General features: G+C 38.5%; 1 protein-coding gene and 1 long non-coding RNA gene across 3 annotated transcripts in view; one reads left to right on the forward strand and one right to left on the reverse strand.

Annotated features, from left to right (window-relative positions):
* BBOX1 (gamma-butyrobetaine hydroxylase 1) overlaps positions 1–3,391 on the forward strand; it is a 65,727-nt gene extending 62,336 nt beyond the window's left edge. For both annotated transcript variants that reach the window (XM_081544059.1, XM_081544058.1), the window contains 2 exons: positions 918–1,084; positions 2,822–3,391. In XM_081544059.1, the coding sequence (XP_081400185.1) occupies positions 918–1,084; positions 2,822–2,982 (328 nt within the window). In that variant the 3' untranslated portion in view covers positions 2,983–3,391. The remainder of the gene's footprint in view (positions 1–917; positions 1,085–2,821) is intronic.
* The window catches only part of LOC145526971 (uncharacterized), a 98,234-nt gene that overhangs the window by 69,589 nt on the left and 13,170 nt on the right, over positions 1–15,475 (reverse strand). The window lies entirely within an intron of this gene.

Below are 15,475 nucleotides of genomic sequence, written 5' to 3' on the forward strand. Positions count from 1 at the left end.
ACTAAAAAAGTTTTTTTCTTCCTTTTGTCTCTGTGTCTAAACAATGCTCATAGCTTGCTAATTATAACCAACAAATTTAAATTTAGAACTGTAATTTCTTACATTAAAAAAAGTATTATGTTATATTGTCAGATTTACATTCTAAGAAATACTATAGAGATCACAATATTAGAATCTCTTAAGCTACTCAAAAGACTTTGGTATTCTCCAAAGGTACTAAAAAATTTACAGTTACATATGCAAGAAATATTTATTAACTGCCTATTATGCCCAGGCTCTATGTAAGTGCTGAGAATACAACATTAAGTGAAATACAGCATCAGCCTTCTCGAAGGCTATACACTAAGATAGTTAATATAGATGGAAAGATCCAAAGAATGTACTTCCAGCTAGACTCTACTTTCTCTGTGTCTTGGTTTCCCCATCTATAAATTAGGGATTGAATTAGAACAGAGTATTTCAAGCTTTAAAAAAAACAAATCTTTCTTCCCAATAATGCTCCACTAAAATCATACTTAAAACCCCAATAGGTAAAACATATAAGTTGATTGATCTATGAATTATAACATAGACATATTTTAATATGTAAAAGCTACTCTTTTTCATATAAGGAAGAATTAACTCATTTTCCTAAACAAATAAACATTTTAACTTATATTTCTCAGAAACATTTATTTTGAAGTAATTTGAATCATTCTGGCACTTTGGTGGTAAGATTTCCAAAAACGTTTGCTAAATGAATTAATGAAAAACCAATGAATACTTTGCATCACAGATAACCTTAATATTTTCTGTACATGTGTTTGGATTCTTTAATACTCTATTTCAGAAACATCTTCCAAGATGAAATGAACCTTACAAATGTAAATAGATACTTCATGACTTCTATATTTTAACTTCTTCTCTTTGAAAAATAGATTAGATGATAAAGGCCAAGTGGTTCGTATCAACTTCAATAATGCAACTAGAGACACAATATTTGATGTACCTGTCGAGAGAGTTCAGCCTTTCTATGCTGCTCTGAAGGAGTTTGTTGACCTCATGAACTGTAAAGATTTCAAGTTTACTTTCAAGATGAATCCAGGTCAGTGAACACACCTCCTCAAACAACTGAAAGAATGGGTTTTCTTCAATCTTAAGCATTGAGCACAGTATCTAGAGCAGTTTTTCTCAGAAAAGGCATGTGGAACAACTTACAACAGAGTCTTGGTGTACAGCCAGCTTGCTTAAATAGCAGACTTCTGGCCCCTACCCTGTCTCTAAATTGACTTTAAAATACTCATTCTTAAATAAACTCCTAGGTAATCCTTAAGCACATCAAAATTTAATAACCTCTAACCTAAAGAATAAATGTTGAAAGACAAGCTACAGGCCAAATAAAATCTCATATCTGATATGAAGACTGATGACATATTTTCTATTCTGATAGCCAATCAATACAAACTGGAGCTTGCCCTTAATTCTTCTAACTTGGTAAACAGATAAAATTATCCCCATGACTCTCACTCTAAAGTTCATGAGTCATGTTTACTCACTGCACTTATCTGATCTGGCAGGCATATTGCTACCTGAAACAAAGTCATACTGAAGTATTCCAGCCACTTGGATAAACAAGCAGAAAGCGTTGTGGGTTCTCTGGACCATCTCTACTTAATAAAGTGACATGAAACTCATGGCTTTTGATACCTAAAATAAAAGGCCTAATTTATCCCTCCTGTTGACTGGGCCAAGTAGAAGATACTTTTCTCTTGCACTTTTTTTTTTTTTAATGATTTTTAAATCTAGTAAAGTACTACTGGAATCTTCATAAATTCACTGCTACACAGTCAACACTATGTTGATTTTTAAGAGCAGTAACATGTAAAATGGAAATGCAATGGGAGAAAAATACCCAAAAAACAGGAGTTAGAATTCAAGCTTCACCATTTAATGGCAGAAACCTTCTGACAAGTGCTTCAAATTCTCAGAGCTTCAGTTTTCTATGTAAGAAAAGATGAGATAATACTCTCCTTTCAAGATTTTTATGAGGCTTAGAAATAACGTACATAAATACTAAGAACATAAAAGACAAACCAAGAATGTCACTATCCTTATAATTATCTAAAGCTGTTAAACTAGAAATAAGCATTTCTTAAGTCAGAAAGAGAAAGACAAATATCATATGATATCACTTGTATGCAGAATCCAAAATATGGCCAAATGAACCTGTTTATGAAAGAGAAAGAGACTCTCTGACATAGAGAACAGACTTGTGGTTGCCAAGGTCGGGGGGAGATGGGGTGGGATGTGGGGGTTAGCAGATGCAAACTATTATATATAGAATATATAAACAAAAAGGTCCTACTCTATAGCACAGGGAATTCTGCTATATCTTTTGATAAACCATAATGGGAAAAATATAAAAACGAATGTATGTATATGTATAACTGAATCACTTTGCTGTATAGCAGAAATTAACATAACATTGTAAATTAACTATATTTCAATTTAAAGAAAATACTTCTGAGTAGGAGATAAGTAACAATCAGGAAGAACAATTCAGAAGTTTTGCATAGAGATAATAGTTTAACTAAGAATTAAAGACGTGTCTACAGGGGCCTGACAGTCTGTGTAGTTCAGATGTCAAAAGGCCTAAAGCAATCAGCATCTAGTGGTCTGATTTGTATGAAAAAGCAAATATGTAATTTTATGTAAAGAAGTAAACATATTGTTTCTTGATGTGAACCACGTGGCAGTGCTATTTTTGCATTTCACATTTTCTAGCTCAGCAAATCATTTACACATAAGATTATATTCATATTATAAAAAATCTTTTGTCTAGGTGATGTGATTACCTTTGATAATTGGCGCTTACTTCATGGCCGACGAAGCTACGAAGCCGGAACTGAGATATCCCGCCATCTAGAAGGCGCTTATGCTGACTGGGATGTGGTCATGTCAAGGCTACGTATCTTAAGGCAGAGTGTTCAGAATAGAAACTGACTCTCCTGTTGCCAACTTCAGTAAGATTCCAATGACTGTATTTTACAAGATATGACAAGGTTATTTGTCTTCACAGACCATGAGCCATCTCAGTTATGTATTAATCTCTTTAACACTGAACATGTCATCTTTCTCACAAGAGTTCTCTTTTCTTTGTAATCGTATACAACGCCAACGTTTTAGATGTTGTAGCCATGTTCTCTCTTTTCCAAATAAAGCATTTCTTCTGTCCAGATGCATGTATGATCGAATTTCTTTTGCCCATCTGTGAGAGTCTCCAGAATGCCCTCAAATAATTTTGTACTAAACCAAATTCTCTCTTCAAATAAGGCTTCTTTTGAATAAAGCTTTGTTTCAAATAAAGTTTGTGGTTCAAATAAAACTTCTCAAATAAAACATGTTTCTGCTCTGTTGCCTGTTGGGTCTCGTTTTTCGTGACTGCATATAACTGTCTTTAGCATGCTTGGGAATGCTATTTTCCCCAGCATAGCATATTGGGATCATATTTTCAAAGATCTCTTTGTTTACTTTTATTACCGAATTCTGTGACCCAAATTTCCAGCCCTCACCAACCTGGTGAGCTAAGCTTTTCTTGTAATACCTAAATTATGACATCAAACCCAAGAATATGTCAAATTAAAAGAAAATATAGTCCCCTGCCCTTACAAAGTTTCTCTTGCCCCAAATAAATACTCCTAAGGACTGCTAGGATAGCATACCCCTGTCTGTTGATCTGTTCCCTTCACTTCTTTCCTTCAACTAAGAACTAGTAAAGGTAGAACCAAGATGCATGCAACACTCATAAATGAACATGATGTCTGTTCACCTGTGGACAGCTTTACCTGCTGGTCTTGGCTTCCTCTATGGCCACTGCCTTGTCCCCAGTGGTGGAACACAGGTGTCACCACCAGTCATGAAAGCTGTTGTGCCTGTTGAGTATGCCTACTGTGCCGAGTCCTTATCCATGTCTCCTGAAAAAAGGAGTCTTGGCATTTCCATTTGCTGAAATCCTGGTAGTATATAGATTTTTAGTCTATACACTTGGGGCCCTAATCAAGCCTCCTACTCTGAAAGTCTTAATCACTGCCACTGCTGTAGAGCTCTACCTGTCAGTTTATAACTGAATGAAAATATTACTTCCATCCATGAGTTTCACACTCACACTGTGCTGATGGCACTGAGAACCTGGGTGAAAAGTGCCTGAGGCCCATGTCAGCACAGCCCTCTGTTTTCTGAACTCTGGTATTAAGTCCACATCACCAGCCCAGTCTCCTCTTTCCCTTGTAACGCTGGCCCTTTCTGGTGTGTTCATTGCCCTTTCCCAATCATCTGGTCTTGATGGGGCTACTATGGTACACCACACATGTTTGACTTTTCCACACTCCAAAGGGAGTGGGCCAGGTTCTCAATGCCATTTCTCCTAAGAAGCTCCTAGAATGAAAATAGGCAAGTTCAATAGGGGCATGGCTCAAACTGAAGGGGCAGCATTCAATACCTAAAAACAAATACATTTCATGAGTAACCCTAGGTCCATCCACTTACAAAATCTAAACTCCAGGCACTTGCAACACTAAGGTGACTTGTCATGCTTTTATTCATTTGACAGATATTTAATCACATACCTGGTATATGTCAGGCACACTGCTAGATTAAAGACATAGAAGGACTTGGGATGTACCTACTTATGGTCTGGTAGGGGAACAGATAAGGATGTAGATGATGATGTGTTATATTAACAGAATGGTTCATAGGAAAGCATCCAAGATTGGAGAGGTTAACGAAAGCTTCAGTCTGAGTTGAATGAGGGTTAGCAGTAGTTTTCCTGGCAAAGACAGGAAAATTACTTTCCAGCTCAAAAGGTAGAAAAGGCAGAGAAATGAGAGTGATCACAGTGCATATGCTGATTTACAAGTAAAAAAGAGCAGAGCATAGAAATGGTGTAAATCCTGGGTTTGGATGCCTAGGTTCAAAGAGTAATAATAATAATCAGTTAACTATGTGTCTTTGAACAAACAACTTCTTCCCTTAAGCCTCAGATTTCTATACATAAATGAGACTAAGAATAGTTATCTCATTAAATTTATATGTGGATTAAATACAAGTTCACGGAGAGCAGAATTTTCTCAAACTTCTCGGATGATTAGAGTCATGTTTGTGTGTATGCCTTTAATACTACTTCCCAGTCTCATTCTGTGAAGGCTATGATTCAATGGATCTGGGCTGAGAACCAAGAACTGTATCTTTAGCAAAGATCCCAGGTGATAGACATCATCAGAGAAGTTTAGAAAATATAAATGTAAAGCATTTAGCATGGTTCCTAAGTGAGGGTAAGTACTCAATGCTAACTGCTACTGCTAGCAGTAGCAGCAGCAGTAAGTGAGGGTAAGTACTCAATAAATGGTAACTATTGTTAGTTATAATAACAGAGTTTGTAGAGAGAGAGAATAGACAAGGATGAGACAAGATATATGATGCCAGAGACAGAGATAAGGACCAAGTCATGAAACATCAAAATGAATGTTGCACTAAAGAGTTGACATTTTATCTTGAAAGCAACGAGGAGCCACTTAAAGGTATTTTTTTAACAATAGAGTGCCTTGGTCAGATATTCATTTTTTAAAGATCCATCTGGCTACGCTGTAGAGGAAATTGTAAATGAGCAAGGCTAGAAGCTATAAATCTACTTATGAGGTTATAAATCTGCTTACTGTAGGAAGCTGGATGAGAGATTAAGAAGGACTGAGTTAGAATGCTGGGAGAGGGAATGGAGAGATACTTAGCAGGCTAAATCTAGAGAACTTGATGCCTCTCTGCAAGAATGAAGGAGATGTTCAAAATGCCTGCCGGGTTTCTAGTTAAGAAAATGAGTTAACTGTGATTCCATCCTTAAGGAGACAAGCCACAAGAGCAGAAGCAAGTTTGTGGGCAAGACAATGAATACAGCTTTGAACAGACTGAACTTGGATTGCCCTTGAGCTGATCTACTTGGCCATTGGCTCTATATATACATACAGCTCAGGACAGACACCTGGACTGGAGATCTGCATTTGGAAAGTATCTGAAAGTGGATGAAATCATTACTTGCTTTCCTGGAGACATTTAGTGATTGTGACCAAAATTACAAGCCTCATGGTATGATGATAAACAAATGATATTGGCCTAGTTTGTGGAACTAGTTTCATCCTGAACATAAAGAATCAGTGGTGGCTTATATTCAAAATCAGCTAGACCACTTACATATTGTATTTTGTCACTAGAAGACAGCATTCCAAACCAGCATCCTACAGACTGGCTGTTTCCTTCTCTGTTGAAAAATTATTTCTGCCCTGGAAAGAAAGGACAGAGGATTGGATACTGTTGCAACAATTTCTGAAGTGTTATATAGGACATGACATATTATGGGCTGCAGCAGCTGGTGCCGATGGAAGATGACTAGGTTTCCTGGATATAATAGTCTAAAGATTTGACTTTCCTCCAAACTCATAATAGATCTGATGTAACTTGGATTAGAATTTACCCCCATTTGGCAGTGTGGACTCTTACGGTCTGTTCTATTTCTCTGATTTGATTTGTAGAATATTAGCGTCTTGGCTGGTTAATCGGAATAACTCCACAGGTCACCAGAATGACATGTCACAAGATATCTTCGTTGGTCTTTATTTCTCCCCCTAACGGACCATTAAAAGGTGAATAAATTAGTTTCGTTGGTGGGAATTTATGCAAAAAGAGGAAATCCATGGAAAAGCTGATGGACACTGAAGGTAATTTCTCTGTCTAGGAATTTAAATTAAGAAAGAGGAGAGATTTTATGAATAAAAATACCCTTTTGTGTTGTTAAATATCATTTTGAGAATAGATTTGAACCAAAAGTTCTTGCAACTAAAGTTTGATTCATTTGGACGTAATGGCTTATAACATACCTCTGTGTCTCTGCACATACTTCCCCACTGTCTGGACCACTCTTCCCTACCAACTTTTAGGCTTGCAAAATTCATCTTCCTCCTTCAAAATTTAATGTAAGTTTTACCTCTCTTGTGACTCCTTCCCTGATTCTCTCAGTCAGGCTTACAAACTCTTTCCCCTGGCTCCCATTGAGCTTTACATAAATGTTTGTTTTGTTGCTCCTCAGTCACTAAGTCGTGTCCAGCTCTTTGCAACTCCATGGACTGCAGCATGCCAGGCTTCCCTCTTCTTCACTGTTTCCCAGAGCTTGCTCAAACTCATGTCCATTGAGTTGATGATTCCATCCAACCATCTTATCCTCTGTCATCCCCTTCTCCTCCTGCCTTCAATCTTTCCAATGAGTCAGCTCTTCCCATCAGATGGTCAAAGTATTGGAGCTTCAGCATCAGTCCTTATAATGAATATTCATGGTTGATTTCCTTCAGGATGGACTGGTTTGGTCTCCTTGCAGTCCAAGAGATTCTCAAGAGTCTTCTCCAACACCACAGTTCAAACGCATCCGTACATGACTACTGGAAAAACCACAGCTCTGACCATACAGACTTTGTCAGCAAAGTGATGTCTCTGCTTTTTAATAAGCTATCTAGGTTGGTCATAGCTTTTCTTCCAAGGAGCAAGTGTCTTTTAATTTCATGGCTGTAGTCATTGTCCACAGTGATTTTGGAGCCCAAGAAAATAAAGTTTGTCACTGTTTCTATTGTTTCCCCATCTATTTGCCATAAAATGATGGGACTGGATGCCATGAACTTAGTTTTTTGAATGTTGAGCTTTAAGCCAGTTTTTTCACTCTCAAAAAGGCAAAAAAGACAAAACATGTCCACTGGAGAAGGGAATGGCAAACCACTTCAGTATTCTTGCCTTGAGAACCCCATGAACAGTATAGATGTTTGTATATTCATCTATTTATTCTAGTAATATTCACAAGTACCTACAACATGTCAGATATTATTCAGGGCACTGGTAATACAGTGGTGAACAAGACAGACACAAGGGTCCTCATAGAGCTAATTGTCTAATGGTAATATCAGGCATTGATCAAGTAATCACAGAAGTAAATGATTAAAACTTGTGATAAATGTTCTATATGAAAAGTCTAAGAAGCTACAAAAGCATGAAGTAAGAGAACAGAACTAATATGAGGGGAGTGGTGTTCAGCCTTCCCTGAGGAATCGACTTTTGAGCTGTTTGATGAAGAATGATATACAATAATAACAGTTTTGACTTCAATCAACAGAAACTCCTAATCTAACAATAAAGACATTTTTATCTTCACAAAGCTTTCAGTCCCAGAATGAGGCAGGCTCCCCACATCACATTTCCTCAGTCCCACTCCTCTGTAGCTCTCTTGCTTCTGCCTTACTTCATGTGTGTGCATCATCCTCAAGCTGCTAAAATGGCTGCAAGAGTTCTAGGCATCATATTCAGACATGACTGTGTGGAAGGGAATAAAAATTCTGACATCTCCTGCATCTGTTTCTTGGAAGCAAAGAAACCATTCTTAGAACCCGTCCTCCAAGATTTCATGTCTTCTCAACCACAACTCTGTCACATAAACTCTCTTAAACTGATTTTTGACAAAAGAAAATGGAATTTCCATGTTTAACTTCAGTGAGTCAGGATCTGCCCTCTGGCTGGGAAGTAGTCTCCTTCACTGGCGCACACGTTGTGTGGAGAAGAGCAAATAACTAAAACATCATGATGAAGATGAAGATTAGTTGACAGATTGGCAACCATCAGTGTCTTCCCTTGTCTGTCTCTAGAGAGATTTATCTAGGGGAAGGGGAAGCAGGCAAGGAGAGCAGAGCAGACAGAGCAAAAGGAGTAAGGGCTCTGACACGGCAAGTAAGGCGGTACCCGTGAAGAAGGAGAGGAAGGCCATGAGTCTAGAAGCTGAGTAGCCCACCAACAGTGCCAATAAGTTACAAACCCTATAGACAGAGATATTTTCATCTGTGTATCCCCAGTATATCAGTATTTGTGGAATAAGTGAGTGAAGCTAGGGCATATGAGTACTCTCCACTTTACATCTTTGATGAAACTACATCACTTCCCCAGAATCTCAGTCATCTAGAAAAACCTCAGTTTTTATGCCAGGCAAGACCTCATGTATTTTCTGTCTTGCACTTGTATAATACATGTTATCTATGCATATATCCAATTTTAGCTTCAAAAGCTTTTTCATTTCCTTCCAGGATCAGTCCCATTCACCAATTTAAAACATCCCAGCGCAGAATTTCCAGTTTCCATACCAGCATGCAAGGAACTTCAAGGTCCTTGCTCCATCCTAACAAGTAAAAGCTAAACAAACTGAAAAACCAATAACACTCACTAGATCTGTCAAACAAGTGAGGCCACAGGGCAAACTGCTGCCCCCAAACTCTAGAGACAAACAAGCAAATACAGAGAATCACAACTTATCAGAGCAGAAACTTCCACAGGACCAGTGCCAGGGTAGGAAAACCTAATTTATAATTGACAAGTACATTGGTCTTTATACATTCAGAAAACTAAGATCATGGCATTTGGTCCCATCACTTCATGGCAAATAGATGGGGAAACAATGGAAACAGTGACAGACTTTATTTGGGGGGCTTCAAAATCACTGCAGATGGTGACTGCAGCCATGAAATTAAAAGATGCTTGCTCCTTGCAAGAAAACCTATGACCAACCTAGACAGCTTATTAAAAAGCAGAGACATTACTTTACCAACAAAGGTCCATTTAGTCAAGGCTATGGTTTTTCCAGTAGTCATGTATGGATGTGAGAGTTGGACTATGAAGAAAGCTGAGAGCTGAAGAATAGATGCTTTTGAACTGTGGTGTTGGAGAAGACTCTTGAGAGTCCCTTGGACAGCAAGGAGATCCAACCAGTCCATCCTAAAGGAAATCATTGGAAGGACTGATGCTGAAGCTGAAACTCCAATACTTTGGCCACCTGATTGGAAGAACTGACTCATTGGAAAAGACCCTGATGCTGGGAAAGATGGAAGGCAGAAGGAAAAGGGGAAGACAGAGGATGAGATGGTTGGATGGCATCACCAACTTGATGGGCATGAATTTGAGCAAGCTTTGGGAGCTGATGATGGACAGGGAAGCCTGGCATGCTATAGTCTACAGGGTTGCAAAGAGTCAGACATAATTGAGGGACTGAACTGAACTGAATTGACAAATTGCTGAAGACTCAATTTGGACAAGTCTAAAAGGGCAAAGCTCTAGGGAGCCCCAATCATAGGGGGGCCTTCACATTTTTGTGAGTTTTACCTTCAGGAGCTCTACACATTCTCATAGTGAATATCAGAGAAATATCCCCTGCTCTTCCTGCAGTAGGAGGGGAAAGGAATCATTTAAAATATGCCAGAAATTTCTGTTTCTCTTAACAAGGTCTGCCCTCAGGAGAAATTATTCTCTATATATAATAATAATATGGTACTCTCTCATTATACTCTACATTTCTAAACATTTGGCTATTTTAGATTGTACATATAAATGATATCATACAGTATTTGGCTTTCTCTATCTGACTTATTTCACTTAACATAATGCTCTCAAGAGCCATTCACATTGTTGTCAATGGCAGGATTTTCTTCTTTCTCATTACTGAATCAGAGAAGGCAATGGCACCCCACTGCAGTATTTTTGCCTGGAAAATCCCATGGATGGAGGAGCCTGGTAGGCTGCCATCCATGGGGTCGCTAAGAGTTGGACACGACTGAATGACTTCACTTTCACTTTTCACTTTCATGCCTTGGAGAAGGAAATGGAAACCCACTCCAGTGTTCTTGCCTGGAGAATCCCAGGGACGGGGAAGACTGGTGGGCTGCTGTCTATGGGGTCGCACAGAGTCGGACACGACTGAAGCAACTTAGCAGCAGCAGCAGCATTACTGAATAACAGTCCTTTCTCTGTGTGTTTTTATACATTCAACTTTTGATGAACACTCATTATTTCCATATTTCAGCTGTAGTAAATAATGCTGAGAGAGTAGAGCATTACTAGGGACTGGGAGGGTGAAGGAATGAGGAAATGTGGATCAAAGAGTATAAACTTCCAATTAGAAGATGAATAAATTCTGAAGATCTAATGCACAGTGTTGTGAGTATAGAGGTGTGTGCTTAGTCGTCCAGTTATGCCTGACTCTTTGTAACCCCATGGACTGTAGCCCACCAAGCTCCTCTGTCCATGGGGATTCTCCAGGCAAGTATACTGGAGTGAGTTGCCATGCCCTCCTCCAGAGGATCTTCCCAAGCCAGGGATTGAACCCAGGTCTCCCACATTGCAGGTGGGTTCTTTACCATCTGAACCACCAGGGAAGCCCAAGAATACTGAAGTGGGTAGCCTATCCCTTCTCCAGGGGATGTTCCCAACCCAGGAATCAAATTGGGGTATCCTGCATTGCAGGCAGATTCTTTACCAGCTGATCTACCAGGGAAGCCTGAGTATAGATAACAGTACCATATTATTATCATATACTTGAAAGATGTTAGAAGATTAGATTATAAATGTTCTCACTACAGAAATAAATGGTAATTGTGTGATATGATGGATGTGTTAGGTAACACTATGGTGGTAATTACATTGCAACATAGAAGTGTATCAAGTCCACATGTTGTACACCTTCAGTTCAGTTCAGTCACTCAGTCGTGTCTGACTCTTTGCAACCCCATGGACTGCAGCACGTCAGGCTTCCCTATCCATCATCAATTCCCAGAGTTTACTCAAACTCATGACCATTAAGTCAGTGATGCTATCCAACCATCTCATCTTCTGTCGTCCCCTTCTCCTCCTGCCTTCAATCTTTTCCAGCATCAGGGGCTTTTCCAATGAGTCAATTCTTCACATCAAGTGGCCAAAGTATTGGAGTTTCAGCTTCAGCATCAATCCTTCCAATGAATATTCAGGACTGATCTCCTTTAGGATGGACTGGTTGGATCTCCTTGCAGTCCAAGGGACTCTCAAGAGTCTTCTCCAATACCAGTTCAAAATCATAAATTCTTTGGCGCTCAGCTTTCTTTAGATTCCAATGCTCACATCCATACATGACTACTGGAAAAACCATAGCTTTGACTAGGTGGACCTTTGTTGGCAAAGTAATGTCTCTGCTTTCTAATCAGCTCAAGGATGATTTTTCAGAACTGTCTTCTCAAATGTAAACATTTTTTTCTCTCAGAAATAATGAAATAACCATTTGCTTGATACTCCAATACGTACTTAGGTTTATAAAACAGAAAATGCTCTTAAATAGCATTTAATTAACTGCTTCCCCAAGTATGGTAACAATAATATTAAAAGTAGATTTGATTATTTTAGAGCTTCTGGGATAGATGTTTTAATTTTTAATTGTTATATATTTTATACTTATGACTTTCTAATTATAGTGATAATTGAGCTTCTGTTTATGATAATGATGTAAAGTTCCTTTTGCTAATTAAACTTAATAACCATTAGAAGAAAGCTATTTCTAATAGCATAAGTGACACTGTTTTCAAGGTGATACTTCATTGACTGAAGTCGGGAAAATTCTGATCATCTTATTAACAAGCAAATAGAATGCAAGAGGAGAAATTACTTTCCATGATCATATAAAGTAAGTGACAGAGCCAGAGTTCAAACCTGAATTTTGATTTCCCATTCAGGTCTCTTTCTATTTTTCCATACCGTGAAGATTTTAATTTCATGGAGAATTAGGTTGGCTCTTTGCTGCTTCCAGATATCCTACCAATGGCTTTACTCTCCTTTTTCTGTGAAGCTATCCCAGAATTGATTCAGAGACCAAAGTGAAAGGATGCAAAGGTCATTTGAGGGTCTAATAGACATAAGTGCTAAATTTCTCAAATCATGGAGCATGTAAAAATCACTGGGAAGCTTGTTTAGAATGCTGACTCCCAATACACACCCATCTGGACTCAGGTCTTGGAGTGTTGATATTTGACAAGCATCCCAGGGAACAGGCGGTAGGTGGTCCATGGATCCTACTTTAAGCAACAGTGTTTGGATCACGTGGTCCAGGAGAAGCATTGCAACCCTTACTGAAGAGGCCCCTGGGATTTTTGATAGTCAGACAGCATCTGCACTTGTTTCACTCTCCTTGCTCAAAGATTTCCTTTATTTTCCTCTGGTACACCAGTAGCAAAAATGTATCACAGAGAGGGTCTCCTTACTCTATTCCACATTAGGAGAGGTCAGCAACTACTACCGTCTGTCAGTCCCAAGTAGCTATCTTTCTTCCTCCGTCTCTTGTCTACCATACATTGTTCTTATACGCTGAACATTTCCTTGGAAGCCTTTACCACAGCTGTAATACAAGGGTTTCCTGCATAACTAATTATTCAGGTTTTTTTCCCTGGACATTGTTACACTCATAAAACACAGTATACAGGGGACTCAGGTGACACAAACAAAGTATCACTTTGGGATACAAACTTTTTTCTTTTGAAAATGATCCAAATTTCACAGTCAGTAGGTAGAAGAGAGGAAAATTTTCCTTTCCTTTTATTTTTTGGAGACAGTGGCATTTCCAAAAGTCATCCTGTGATGTGGCTGAAGGATACTGGCTATAAATGTCAAATTGCTGAAATAAATATAATGAGAAAACATTTACAGTGAGTGCAAAAAGAGTGTTTTTGGCTTATTTATATATGATGTAACCAGTGGCACTGAGCTAAGCTTTGCATTTCCTGGAAAACATACAGAAAATATCACTGTCGATGATGCTTGATGAGCTCAAATATTGCTATGGTTTTTCTCCAAGAAATATTAATGTGCTGACCCCGATGCTTAGTGTTCATTGCATATTTTAAAAATATAAATCATAAGATTTCTCTTTTAATACATTTATGCAAAATTACAGATCTTACCACCTGAGTTTTTCTAGGTTAAGTCCTTTCAGAGAAACTTATTTCTTGAAAAGGAATTAGGTGTGATGCAGTAGGGTACAGAAGATGCAATTCATATAGATATGTGGTTTCATTTTAAGACATAAATCAAGCATTTCCTTTTTAATACACTTGGGCAAAATTGCAGTCCTAGTTGTTTATAGAGTTAAGACATACATAGAGACTTAATTCTTGGACCAGTGATGGGGTCAAGGCCAGATGGGACACAGGATGCAATGAATATAAATATGCACATGCAAAGAAACCTTATTTAGTGGTTTCTGTTTATCCCCCATACAATTTGCTTTCAAATTTTAGGCAGTGTCTTTGAAATGTGGAGTTCAATCAACATTAAAATGAAACCTTTGTGAAAGTTGTCATTTAATGATTCCTGGAAAGTTCTGCACTTTTTCTTGGATATAACTGAAGCATTGGTGATGATAAATAATGTATCCTCTTTAACAGAAATCAAAGGAATAACTGATCTCAAGTTTGAAGAAGCCTTCATATGACATCATCACCAAGGTGTTCCCCACTGGGATTATCTGCTGAAGAAACTGAACCAGAATCCAACTGGCAAAGCTCTTAAATAAGATGATCTAAGATACCACTTGCTTTTACTTAGCAGCAACCATTAATACTGTAGCCTTTTAAATTAACTTTGAAAAATAACGTAGTATTTAGAAAGAAAGACAGAAGAAGGTACAATTTGCCTATAAATGAGTCAACCAAACCAGATGACCCAGGCTCATGAAAAGCTAATTATTATTGGTGAATTTTATTTTTAATATTTTGGCATATAAACATATGATTCAGCAACTATTTCTAAATCAAAATAGGGAGCCACAGTCAGCATTAGTGACTCTGGATATGAGACTCATCTTCAAGGATAAGACTGTCCGGAGAATAAATTCAGTTCAGTTCAATGGCCCAGTCGTGTCCGACTCATTGCAACACCATGAACCGCAGCACGCGAGGCCTCCCTGTCCATCACCAGCTCCCGGAGTCCACCCAAACCCATGTCCATCAAGTCACTGATGCCATCCAACCATTTCACCCTCTGTCACCCCCTTCACCTCCTGCCTTCAATCTTTCCCAGTATCAGGGGATTTTCCAATGAGTCAGTTCTTCGCATCAGGTGGCCAAAGTATTCAGCTTCAGCATCAGTCCTTCCAATGAATATTCAGGACTGATTTCCTTTAGGAGGGACTGGTTGGATCTCCTTGCAGTCCAAGGGACTCTCATGAGTCTTCTCCAACACCACAGTTCAAAAACATCAATTCTTCAGTGCTCAGATTTCTCTATGGTCCAACTCTCATATCCATACATGACTACTGGAAAACCATAGCTTTGACTAGATGGACCTTTATCGGCAAAGTAATGTCTCTGCTTTTTAATATGTTGTCTAGGATGGTCATAGCTTTTCTTCCAAAGAGCAAGCAACTTTTAATTTCATGGCTGTAGTCACCATCTGCAGTGATTTTGGAGCCCAAGAAAATAAAGCCTGTCACTGTTTCCATTGTTTCCCCATCTATTTGCCATCAAGTGATGGACTGGATGCCATGATAGAGTGAACCGTAATGTAAACTACAGACTTTGGGTGACAATGATGAGTCTATGTTGGTTCATCAGTGATCACAAATGCATACTTTGGCTGT

This window comes from Giraffa tippelskirchi, chromosome 11, assembly GCF_054371585.1.
Source record: "Giraffa tippelskirchi isolate mGirTip1 chromosome 11, T2T-mGirTip1v1.2.pri, whole genome shotgun sequence".
NCBI lineage: Eukaryota > Metazoa > Chordata > Mammalia > Artiodactyla > Giraffidae > Giraffa > Giraffa tippelskirchi.